We start from the raw sequence: 12,402 nt of genomic DNA on the forward strand, positions 1-12,402 counted from the left end.
AGGGGAGACCCTGAATAGATGATAGACATGAGTGGCATTTGGCAGCCCTGTCTGTCAAGTCTCCTCACCACCTACCTACTCTAATGCATGTGGAGTAAAAATTCTCTTGCAAGGAATGGGAAAGTACTTGATTGGAGCTGATGTATAGGTCTGCACAATATTGTGAAACTTTGAGATAAGATTGTTATTAAGGATAGACTAATGCTGTATGATGTCTCCATTCCGGTCAAGACTAGTGAACTCTGCAAAGCATTTCAGTGCCAGCTCAAGTCCTGTTTTCCTTGACCTCTGTGGAGGCTAGTCTCAATGCAGCCCCCCCCTTAACTCTTCCCAACCTCTCGCAAGTTCATCTTGTCCATAAGACCCATTTTTAGCACCCTCGATCTCTTTCCCATTCAATTCCTATGCAACTCTTCCTTCTGGCCTCCTTGCTAACTGGCATTATCAGTGGCTTTGACTTCCCTTTAAAACCACTTTTATCACCCCCTCCTCTTTATAATTAAAAAAAAAATCCTTGCCTCTTCCATCCTTGCCATCTACTACCCCATCTCCAATCTCCTTTTCTTCTCAAATTTTTGAATATGTTGCTTTCCAGCTTTGTGCTCATCTCTCCCATAACTCTCTATTTGAATCCCTCCAGTACAGCTTTCATGCAATAACAAATCAGCCCTAACCACTAGCAACATCCCCTGTGACTGTAATCAAGGTAGATAATTTCTTCTTGTCTTCTCAGTGCTGTTATATATAGTTGACCACACCATTCTCTTCCAATGCCTCTCCTGTTTTCCAGTTCCATGGAATGCCCTAGCCTGGGTCCACTGCTACCCATCTGAATGTACCCTGAGCATCAATGGCTTCTCCTCCCACCCTCGCAACACCACTTCTGGAGTTCCCAAGTTCCTTTCTTTGCCCCCTTCTCCTAGCCCAACGGATCTTTCTTCCTCTACGTTTTCCCCCTGCCCTAACCCTAAATTTGCATTTTTCTCTAATATCTCTCCTATCTCCCCTCTTGCCCTTTCAAAGCTCATCTTGTCACTGAAACTGACTTCCTGCTCTCTCGACCATATTCCTACTAAATTCCTGACAACTAACTCTCCATCCTGGCTCCCATGTTAGCGGATATTATTAACAGTTCTCTCCCCTCTGGTATTGCCCCCTTTCCTTCAAATCTGCCGTCATCACCTCACTCCTCAAAAAACCCTTGACCCCTCCGTCCTTGCAAACTATTACCCAATCTCCAACCTCCCATTCCTCTGCCAAGTTTTTGAATGTGTTGTCTCCTCCCAAATATGTGCCCATCTTTCCCAGAACTCCTTGTTTGAATCCCTCCAATCAGGCTTCTGCCCCTACCACGGTACTGAAACTGCTCTTTGCCAGGGGCACAAATGACATCCCAATTGACTGTGACAAAGGTAATCTACCCCTTCTCGTCCTTCTGGACTTGTCTGCAGCTTTTGACATGGTTGACCACAAAATTCTGCTCCAACGCCTCTCCACCGTTGTCCAGCTGGATGGGACTGCATTCTCCTGGTTCCATTCCTATCTTTCCAGCTGTAACCAAAGAATCACCTGAAATGGCTTCTCTTCCTGATCCTGCACTGTCGCCTCTGGTGCCCCCCAAGGATCTGTCCTTGGCTCCCTCCTATTTCTCATCTACATGCTGCCCCTCGGTGACACAATTCAGCAACACACTATGAGTTTTCACATGTACGCTGATGATACCCAGTCCAACCTCTCCTCCACCTCTTTCGAACCCTCCATGGTCTCTATACTATCAGACTGCTTGTCCGACATCCAGCACTGGATGAGTAGAAATTTCCTTCAATTAAATATCAGCACGACTGAAGCCATTGTTTGGTTCATGCCACAAACTCCATTCCCTTTCCGTTGATTCGATCTCTCCCTGACAACTGTCTAAGGCTGACCAAGCCTGTTTGCAACCTTGGTGTCATATTTGATCATGAATTGAGCTTCCTACCTCCTATCCGTTCTATCACCAAGACTGCCCATTTCCACCTTCGTAATATCGCCCGTTTCCGCCATTACCTCAATTTATCTGCTGCTGAAACCCTCATCCATGCCTTTATCATTTCTAGACTTGACTATTCCAATGCACTTCTGGCTGGCCTCCCTAGTTCTACCTTCCATTACCTTGAGGTCATCCTAAACTCTGCTGCCTGTGTGCTAACTTGCACCAAGTCCTGCTCACCCATCTCCCCTGTGCTCGCTGACCTACATTGGCTCCCGGTTAAGCAACATCTCAATTTTTAAAAATTCTCATTCTTGTTTTCAAATCCCTCCATGGCCTTGCTCCTCCTTATCTCTAATCTCCTCCAGCCCTATAATCCCCCATGACCTCTGCGCACTACCTATTCTGGACTTTTGAACATCCTCGATTTTAAATGCTCCACCATTGGTGGTCGTGCCTTCAGCTGCCTTGGTCCTAAGCTCTGGAATGCCCTCCCTAAACCTCTCTACCTCTCCTCCTTTAAGATGCTCCTTAAAACCTACCTCTTCGACCAATCTTTCGATCATCTGCCCTAACGTCATCTTATATGGCTCGGTGTCAGATTTTGTTTTCCTTTGATAACACTCCTGTGAAGCGTCTTGGGACATTTTGTTATGTTAAAGGCGCTGTATAAATATAAGTTGTTGTGAAGTAATAACATTGCAGATTTTGAAAATTGGCCTTCCGTGGTCAAAAATGTGTATGCATTTTGACCACAAAGTCAACTTCCAGTGTGTGTGTATTTTTGTTCCCTTTTGAAAGTTACTATTGAAACTTTTTCCACCATCTTGTCAAGCAATGCATTCTAGATCATAAAAACTTGCCAATAAAATTCACCTCATCTCAACCCTGGCTTTTTAGCCAATTAATTGAAATCTGTTTCCTCTGGTTATCAACTGTCCTGCCACTGGAAATGGTTTCTCTTATTTACTCTATCAAAATCTCTCATAATTTTGAAAATCTTTATTAAATTTCCCTTTAACCTTGTATAAAACCGAGGAAGCTGAATTAACCAACGCAGTTCAAATAGTCAACTTGATGCCGTTCACCGGTTTACCTTTCAACTGTATAATCTATATTGATTCAACAACCTTGTGTGGTCAGGTTCAATAAACTGACAGTTACCCAGATGTTCTCAGCATTTACTCTCTAAATAAATATATTCAAATTAATAACCTTATCATTCATTTTATAGTGGGTTGATTTATGTTGAGGGGATTAAAGTTAAAATTATGGACAGTTACAGTGCAAGAGACATTTTAAATGAACTGGTCATGTTATTGATTTGATAAATATCTTGTGTAATAGATGATAGTGAAGCAGTGGGTTAGACGTTGCCCTTTAATTTTAGGATCTGGATTCAAATTTAGCCTTGGACGATGGGGATGAAAGTCTCTTATGTTCAATATAAAATTAATATGGACAGTTTCAATCCACTTGCCATGGGCCCACAGCACAAAAATCTGGCACTAAATCGGTAATTTTGCTTAGTGGCTGCAAGATAACTGGTGTAGGAATTAAAAGGAGTGCTTTTCTGCGAATGTGGCCAGGAGTTGTTGGCACTGTAGAGAGATCTTAGATTTTGCAGTCAGTGACAAAGGAGTGGCACTCGCCGTTCATTACGCTTGTAGCTGCCCACAGACTTTTGAGCGGCAACTTAGGGTATTGAGATTCTTTCCAGCGCGGCGCCCTCTACAGTGAGAGAGCAGAGCAAGCAACAGCATGTCTCCTCAACCAATCAGCTTGAAGAATCTTCATTGCAACATGCAGAGTCTAAATCAGGAAGTATAAATTAGAATATTTAATTCAGTGTAAAATCATGTACAGCAAGTTAAATAAAGTGAGCGAAAGAAAGATGGGATTAAGAGAGAGAGATAAAAGACGGAAATTAAAAGTTAAAAAATAAAAATCTCCCAACAATAATTAAATTCTGAAGGAATGAGACTCCACACTTGCAGGGCCAGTGAGGTTGTTTGGCAATAATTAAGACGCCGTTAAAAATTTACCAACCCTTTTTCTGGCGTGTTTAGTGAGTAACTAGTGGGTAAGTACTGTAACTTCCCGCCCATCATGTATTTGAATGCCGAGTCTCTCGGCAAGGTAGCGGTGTAGCGCAGCTTGTGGAGGAGCAGGGTAAATCAGACAACAACATCCGGATTTCTGCGTTTAACTGCGCATGTGCCGACATCCGAAGTTGCTATCTGATTTACTCCATAATAACGGTGAGCGCTGATAGCTTCACGGTTCTTCCTGTCCCAAAATCCAGGGCAGTATATTTACATTGAAGTTACCAGTCTCCTGACTTGTAACTGCATTGTCTGTTTCAGCCCAGCAGTATCCCATTTATACTCTTTGCAGGCAGGTAGGTTTAAAAAGTACACTTGAGGCCCCAGGTACCTACCCCCAGCATATTTCAAATGAGTTTTAATACCCCTCGAGAGCTATGCTTCATGAGATATCATACTAAAGCAGTTCGTAATGTCTCTTTCAAGGGGTCTCAGCATTTTTTCTTTCTGGAGTTGGGTTGCCGTTCAGTTTAGTGTTGCTGTGAAGTGAAAATCACGTTGCAGTGACACTAAAGTTGCAGTAATAATGTTCCCTAACACTGCATCTTGTCATACTATCTGTCCTGAAAGTGCTCGATGCTGACACTTCATGCCTGAAATGGAAGGTTAGCATTCCCCAGTGCTAACATTTCTTGTCTCGTGTGCAACATTTATATTTTAAAAAAGGCAACTATTTTAATTTCGCTCTGTAGTGTTAGTGGGGTGTATTGGATGTAATGGTGGAAGTAACTTTAGAAGATCAAAGAACAGTGGAGTTCTGCATAGTGTAGCAGTTGGAGAAAATTAGTTATGAGTGAAACTAATACAAAAGCAAAATACTGCAGATGCTGGAAATCTGAAATATAAACAGAAAATGCTGTAAATACTCAGCTGGTCAGGCAGCATCTGTGGAGAGAGAAATAAACAGAGTTAACGTTTCAGGTTGATGTTCTGACACAAGGTCATCGACCTGAAACATTAACTCTGTTTCTCTCTCTCTCTCTCTCTCTCTCTCTCTCTCTCTCTCTCTCCATAGTTGCTGCCTGACCTGAGTATTTACAGCATTTTCTGTTTATTTAGAGTGAAACCAAGTTATTTCATAGCTTCCAAAAAATACATTTTTAAACACTTTTTCCTTAGTCTTCCTCTGTTGTCTAAAAGAATGCTGACTTGTGCATCAGGCTTCCAAGTGTTTTCAGAATGGTTTATTTAATACTGCTGAGCATCGATTTGAACTTGGTCCCAGGGTTCCCATTAAGTAAGTGACCTAAGTGATGTGTGTGCCCTAGAATTTTAATTTCAAGTTGCATATATAAATATTTCATGTTATAGCAAACTAATGGAACTTTTCAGTTTTGCTATATTTTTGTGAAATTTAAAACTTGTTCACTTTTCATATTAGTTTGAAAGGGATGGGGAGGAGTGTGAAAATATTGGGACTCCGTCATTATCTCGGGTAGAAATACCTAATTTCTCATTTTTAATGATCATATGATGTACATTTTGAATTGGGAGGAGAGAGAAAATTGAAAATGACATTTTTAAAGTTTAGCATATTAATTGGACAAGGAGGAAGCCTGCTTCTTCAAAAGCATCCAGCAAAATGTAAATTTCAATCTCTTAATCAGAAATGTAGTTATTTATCTTTTTTCTTAAGTTGCATGTTTAGAATGAAAATTGCTATGGAGCTTTTAATTTTTTGTAGACTAACCTTATTTGAGCATGGATTGCATTTAATGTATGGCCGTTGTGTTTGTGTCTTTGCATTTTCGCCTGCAACACTCCTACTAACTGATGTGATGAACCAAAACAAAAGGAATTGGTAAATTATCCACTGCTGATGGTAAAGCCTTCGCAGATCCTGAGGTACTCCGAAGACTGACTTCTTCTGTTAGCTGTGCGTTGGATGAAGCTGCTGCTGCCTTGACCCGAATGAGAGCAGAGAATACTCTAAATGCAGGACAAGCAGACAAGTATGTCTTTCTTTTTATTTATGTATTTTGTGGGGGACAGGTGGGAGTGGAAAGAATCAACAAAACATTAATGAGTAAGGTACAGTGCTACAATTTTATTACACTTTTTATTTATATGGGATTTTGGAAGTTTTTCTTCCTTTTAGGGATTGTATTGTCTGATTCCTTCCATTAATTTATGGTAACTGAATTTAGCTTGCTCTGTTTTTACTACGAGTTAACTTGATTTTCTGTGATATACAAATGAATTCACCCCCCCCCCCCCCCCCCCCAGTGAAACCCACCAATCAGTGGCCTTCATGCGTAATTTTCTGTTGTATTCTACTTTGTAGCGTAGCCATTGCATGGCTTGAAAGTACAAGAACAACTAATCTGTGACAATGTTTGATCAATTAAGTATGTGACTCTCAATAGATGTATACATACAAACTATTTAAATTCACTTGTGTATTAACCCTTCGACTGCTCACAGATCCAGAAAAATTGATGGTCTTCCTTAGCCAATTGGCTATGTAAGTTTTCAGCTCCGGCACAGTAATGCTGAAGCATACACTATTGTAGTACTGTAAATGCTCAAATGTCAGGAGTGGTTTTATTACTGTAATAACCCTGTGCTACAAAAATCAGAGTTTTGTTAGTGTAAATTTAAATATTAAATTTACTTGTCCTTTCTAACCTTTTCAGTCCTCTTTTTCTCTGTTCTCTTCCATTCTGTCGTGTTTATTTTTAAATTTAAAAGTTCACATTATCCCTACTGAATCCATCTTTTCCATAATTGTTTTCCTCTTTTAAAAACTAACTTTCAAACCGCTTCTGCCAGTTTCAATGGCTAATGTTTCAGCCAGTTATCGTCCTAATAATCCGGGTTCAAAACAGGAAGGGCTGCTTGCTGACCAGTATATTCATTGTTGGGTACACAGAACAAGAATAGAGTGGCAACAGTGTGGGTGTAGGCCCATCTTAAGAATATAGGTGTGCGATTTAGAAGGACTTACAAAGTGGAAAAAGTGTGTGTTTGGGGGGGGGGGGGGGGGCGGCATTTGACCCACGTGGGTAAATGCCCTCATTTAAAAAATAAATAAATAAAATTCATAAATTTACAGTACTGATGTTTGCATGTCTCTAATGGAGATGCACAGAAAATTGGACACGCTTGACCATGTGGTACTGTCAGATTTTGTGGGATAAGCCAGAATGCCACTTATACAATCCCATAATATTGTAATAAAAAATAATTACATTTATTCACTAAACCAAAGGCCATAATTGTAAACTGACAGGATTCAGGAATAGAGCCCCCAAAACACAGGTAAAGTTCTGGAATCCCATATAATAAAAACAAAATTTTACTTAGTCACTATAAAACAGTCGCCTGTTCATAACCCTAACTAACTTCTATATTTCTATATGCACTGCATACTGGTCTTGTGCTAGGCAATGTTGCTTCGATCTAGACACTGAAAAGTAGTCCAGTCAGAGAATAATGTCTCTTCAGCTGAATCTAGATAAGGTTTTCCACATATTTGTGTTGCTGGAGTACTGCACATGAAGATTGGTACGGTGATCTCTCACGATAAATTAACCTGGTGCCCCAGGAATCCACAACAAGAGGAGAGCTGAGACATTTGGGTTCTAGGAAATGGCTTCTTCACCTTCCACTGCCAGATGGAGTGAACATCAGTTTATGGCCCTCCATCAATTCTCTTGTTGTAAATTACCCGTTGGTGCCCATTGAGAATTAAAGTGTGTCAATATCTGACTTAGATAGTGATATTTAATTTGGTTTTTGCTCCTACCATACGAAAGAAGAGGAGTGTGTCAATTCTCTGATCCAGGATTGGACCCAGGCAGCAGCTGGTCATTATAGGATTGTTGCTGCTGCGCAATTTGTCTTTGCAAAGGATGGGGCTGCTGTCTTCATTTAGTCAAGGCTGTAACCTACTGTAGACCACTGTTCACTGTGTCATGGCTAATTTTCATTTGGCCATTTCCTCTTACTTCATCCCTATGGATGTCTGCTATTCTCTGCCTGATTTTGTAGTGTTTTCCTTTTGCCAAATATTTACATTCAATATAATTTTAAAACATTATTAACTGAAGTTTTAAACTGGTAAAACATCTATTTAACTATCCTACTGATTTACCTAAAAGGTATGAGCATTTTATGGTGCACGTGAAACACACGGAAATCCATGGCACCAGCAGCTATGACCAGAAGTGAATGTTGATACTAAATGTATTTTAAGATCAAATGTCTTGTTGCAGGTTTTTAAGACATACTTTCCAGATACACTTGTCAAGTGCTGTGTTTTTTTCAGTTTAGCAACAACTGGAGTTCAAAAATAATTCACTACGGTGATGCGCTATCAATTACTCATAAAAGACTGAGAGTTAAGAGAGTAACTAAAGGCTTTTATTAGCAAAGAACAGAGCATGCCTCTCGTGGTTGACTGGGTTCCAAGAAGGCAGGGGGCTGCAGGTCAATCACCTTTATACCTGGGCCTGTGGGTGGAGCCAGCCGAGGCATGCATAGGTACAACAGTGTGTAACAACAACAACGGTTTACCACATACGGTATAGGTGTTTCTATAAAATCTGGTGTCCTGTAAAAGTAAGTTATTTAAATTTGTTTTTGGGTTTAGCCGAAGCTTAGCAGAAGCGTGCTCAGATGGAGATGTAAACGCTGTCCGAAAACTGCTAGATGAAGGACGAAGTGTAAATGAGCATACAGAAGAGGGTGAAAGTCTCCTTTGCTTGGCATGCTCAGCTGGCTACTATGAACTTGCACAAGTAAGTATTTAGCAACCCATTTGATTTATGATAAAATACTCGAAATTCCAATAGATATCTGCACAATACTGCATTCCAGATGTTTTAAGATTTCCATTTACAACAGCTTGTATTTATATAGCGCCTTTAATGTAGTAAAACGTCCCATGGTGATGCACAGGAGTATTTTAAGACCAAAAATTTGACACCGAGCCACAAGGATAATTAGGGCAGGTGACCAAAAGCTTGGTCGAAGAGATAGGTTTTAAGGAGCGTCTTAAAGGAGGAAAGAGAGTTAGCGAGGCAGACAGGTTTAGGCAAGGAATTCTAGAGCTTAGGGCCTAGGCAACAGAAGGCATGGCCACCAAAGGTTGAGCGATTATAATCAGGGATCCTCGAGGGCAGAATTAGAGGAGCGCAGATCTCTCTTGGGGGTTGGGGGTTGGGGGGGGGGGGGGGGGGGAGAGAGATTTCAGAGATCGGATGGACGGATTTGAACACAAGGATGAGAATTTTGAAATCAAGACACTGCTTAACCAGGAGCCAATGTAGGTCAGCAAGCACAGGGGTGATGGGCGAACGGGACTTGGTGTGAGTTAGGACACACGCAGCCGAGTTTTGGATGACCTCAAGTTTACGTAGGGTGGAATGTGGGAGGCCAGCCAGGAGTGCATTGGAATAGCCAAGTCTAGAGGTAACGAAGGCATGGATGAGAGGGTTTCAGCAGTGGATGGGTGGAGACGGGCGATGTTACGGAGGTGGAAGTAGGCGGCCTTTGTTATGCTGTGGCTATGCGGTCGGAAGCTCATTTCAGGGTCAAATATGACACCAAGGTTGCGAACAGTGTGGTTCAGCCTCAGACAGATGTTCAGGAGAGGGATGGAGTCAGTGGCTAGGGAACAGAGTTTGTGGTGGGGACTGAAAATAATGGCTTTGGTTTTCCCAATATTTAATTGGAGAAAAAGTTTGCTCATCCAGAACTGTATGTCGGACAAGCAGTCTGACAGTTTAGACACCGTGGAGGGGTCAAGAGAAGAAGTAGTGAGGTAGAGCTGGGTGTCGTCAGTGTACTTGTAGAAACTGGCGCTGTGTTTTCGGATGATGTCGCCAAGGGGCAACATGTAGATGAGAAATAGGAGGGGTCAAGGATAGACCCTTGGGGGACACCAGAGGTAATGATGCGGGAGTGGGAAGAGAAGCTGTTGCAGGTGATTGTGTTTTTTCCCCTAGTATCTTGAGTTATGTGAGTAATATAAAAATGAATTGTTTGGCCACATAACTATGCAGAGGTCATGTGAACCTCATAGTGTTTCACTTAGATTTACATAGTTATCACAATGTAGAGAAAATCAAAAACTATTATATCAGTCGATATCATGACATAAAATGACAGTGAGTCATGTCTATCTTGTACTTATTGGAGGGCATGTATGGTATATAGTTGCTGAAGTCTTTTTTTATAAAGGCTAAACCTGATTGAGAAGACCTCTGGTAAGTATTTCTTAAGATTTGCTCATCAAACGTTACATGGTCTAGGATTAACATGAGTCAGTTGCTTTTGCTGATTCAGGTTTGTGTCTGAGTGTTAAGGAACTTGAAGAAATTCCAGTAATCAGTTAAGTTTAATTGAGTCTGAAATATAAGCAACTTGAATGTAAGTTGGTTGCTGTTGTACTGTTCTGTTTATCACCTTGTTGGGTGGGGGATGGCGACAGAGGAGGAGCCTGATTCGTGTCCAGTGCAGTTGGTTTGAGTAATCTTTATCAGAGTACATGAGCAAGAATTAGCAAGATATCATACTATATGTTATACTTTAACATCTCCCCTCTTTTCCATTGTATGTACAGCAGGTATGATATTGATTTAGGTTTATGCAGACTGGAGATGGACTTGTGACCTGGTCTTCCTAACTATTTCAATTGTAGAACCCCTGGATTGAAGCACATGCAGAAATGTAAACAAATGTAAAAATAAAACTTGTAGCTGTGATGTTCTGTTGTGAGTTGGTAAAATAAATGAGCAGCTGCTCCCAATACAGACTTGTACACTGAGCCCAGGTGATGGCATTGTGAACACCATACACTTGGCACCACTTCAGTTAGCTGTGGGGATAGTAGATAATCTGTTAATTTGGACAAATCTTCAAAACCCAAACCAGTGTCTATTGCAGCAACATTGGATCTTTCATTTTTAATGGATGTTGTGATCGCTTTTAACAGACAAGATATAGCCAATTGAAAGATTACTATTGAAGTATTATGTTGAAGAATTTCCCATGACTTTGGGGGTGATTGCAGAAGAAAACCTTTATATCCAGAATTAGGTACTTGGTGACCAAGGATATGGCTGGGAGAGTTTATTTGGATGGCTGGATTGAGGCAGGAGAGGAAGGTGGCGAAATCAGCTAATTGAGTAGGGCGAGTTAAAGTGCAGGCTAAAATCAACAAGGATGAGAAGTTGCTCAGTTTGGTGGCTACGCAAGTACAGAAGGAAGGAAATGTTGGCATAAAGACAGTGAGGTGGAGATGTAGAAAATGAGGATGTGAAAGGAGAGATGGTTGAAAATAGGGTGTTCAAACAGGGAAAGATTACCTGAACAGTATGAAAATAAGCCAAGACAAAACCTGGCAATGACTGTTGCAGCTTGCATGTGGTACAGCGAGAGGGGTAATGTGTAGGTGGGGAAGGAGTGGCCAGAGTGAGCGGGAGGGATTAACCTTTGGTGAGCTGAGTTTTGCCAGGCCTTGGATGTCTGTGCACTTAACAAGAATGAAGATATGGTTGGGAATTACACTGGCCCAGAAATTCGGGTCGGGGGCTTCCCGCGGGTGCAAGCCCCCGTCCTGCACTTAGCTTGCGCGCCGGCTGTTGAGCTGTGGGCCCCCGTGGAATTGCAATCTTGGGCCTGCTCCAGCTGCTGGCGCGCAATGCTTGCGTATCCCAGGGGCGCAGTTAGTTCGATGCGTCCCCTGGGATCACGTGGGCCATGGGGAGCCAATCGGAGTAGGGAAATGCCCATTCATAAGCTTGACAGGAAGAGCTGTCAAAACTTGGAAATACTACGGGCCCCAAAACATCACTAAATCTTCAAATACATTTTTTTTTAAATCATTTTTTAAATAAACTATAAATTACATGAAATAACTATTTTAAACAATAATTTAAATTTTTGAAAAATGTAATTTTATTTTCTAACGGGGCTAAAAATAAACTTAACTTTCTTTAAAGTATTTAAAAATAATAAACCTGTGGAAAAACTGTTTTAATTTTAATTAATTCACCACTTACCTTGTAAAAAGCAGGCCTTAAGCCTGCTTTTTAAATGTCTAACTTCTGAAGACTTACCTCCTGGGAAAACCTGTTTTTAAAAAAAAAAAACACCGCAAGTTCGATGCGCACACGCAGCCTCTCCCGCGCACGCGTTCGACTTCTGAACCCCTTCGTTCAGGGGAACGGAAGTACCGGTTTCCCGCGCATGCGCAGTGCATGCAGGAAACCAGCACTTCCATTGGGCTTACGGGTGAGTACCCCGTGCGTACTCACCCGTGGAGACCCGAAGTTCTGGGCCATTGTTTGTGAGAACAAATATTTTGTTGGGTTATACAGA

The 12,402-nt window shown here is 41.4% G+C and overlaps 1 protein-coding gene across 15 annotated transcripts in view; it reads left to right on the forward strand.

Annotated features, from left to right (window-relative positions):
- The window catches only part of ankhd1 (ankyrin repeat and KH domain containing 1), a 170,232-nt gene that overhangs the window by 71,211 nt on the left and 86,619 nt on the right, over positions 1-12,402 (forward strand). For 13 of the 15 annotated variants that reach the window (XM_085995510.1, XM_085995499.1, XM_085995503.1 and 10 more), the window contains 2 exons: positions 5,870-6,026; positions 8,669-8,816. In XM_085995510.1, coding sequence (XP_085851636.1) covers positions 5,870-6,026; positions 8,669-8,816 — 305 coding nt within the window. The remainder of the gene's footprint in view (positions 1-5,869; positions 6,027-8,668; positions 8,817-12,402) is intronic. The other 2 variants (XM_085995504.1, XM_085995506.1) reach the window with 2 other exon arrangements.

Source organism: Somniosus microcephalus, chromosome 8, assembly GCF_052327205.1.
Source record: "Somniosus microcephalus isolate GS21.2 chromosome 8, FLI_Smic_1.0, whole genome shotgun sequence".
Classification (NCBI taxonomy): Eukaryota; Metazoa; Chordata; class Chondrichthyes; order Squaliformes; family Somniosidae; genus Somniosus; species Somniosus microcephalus.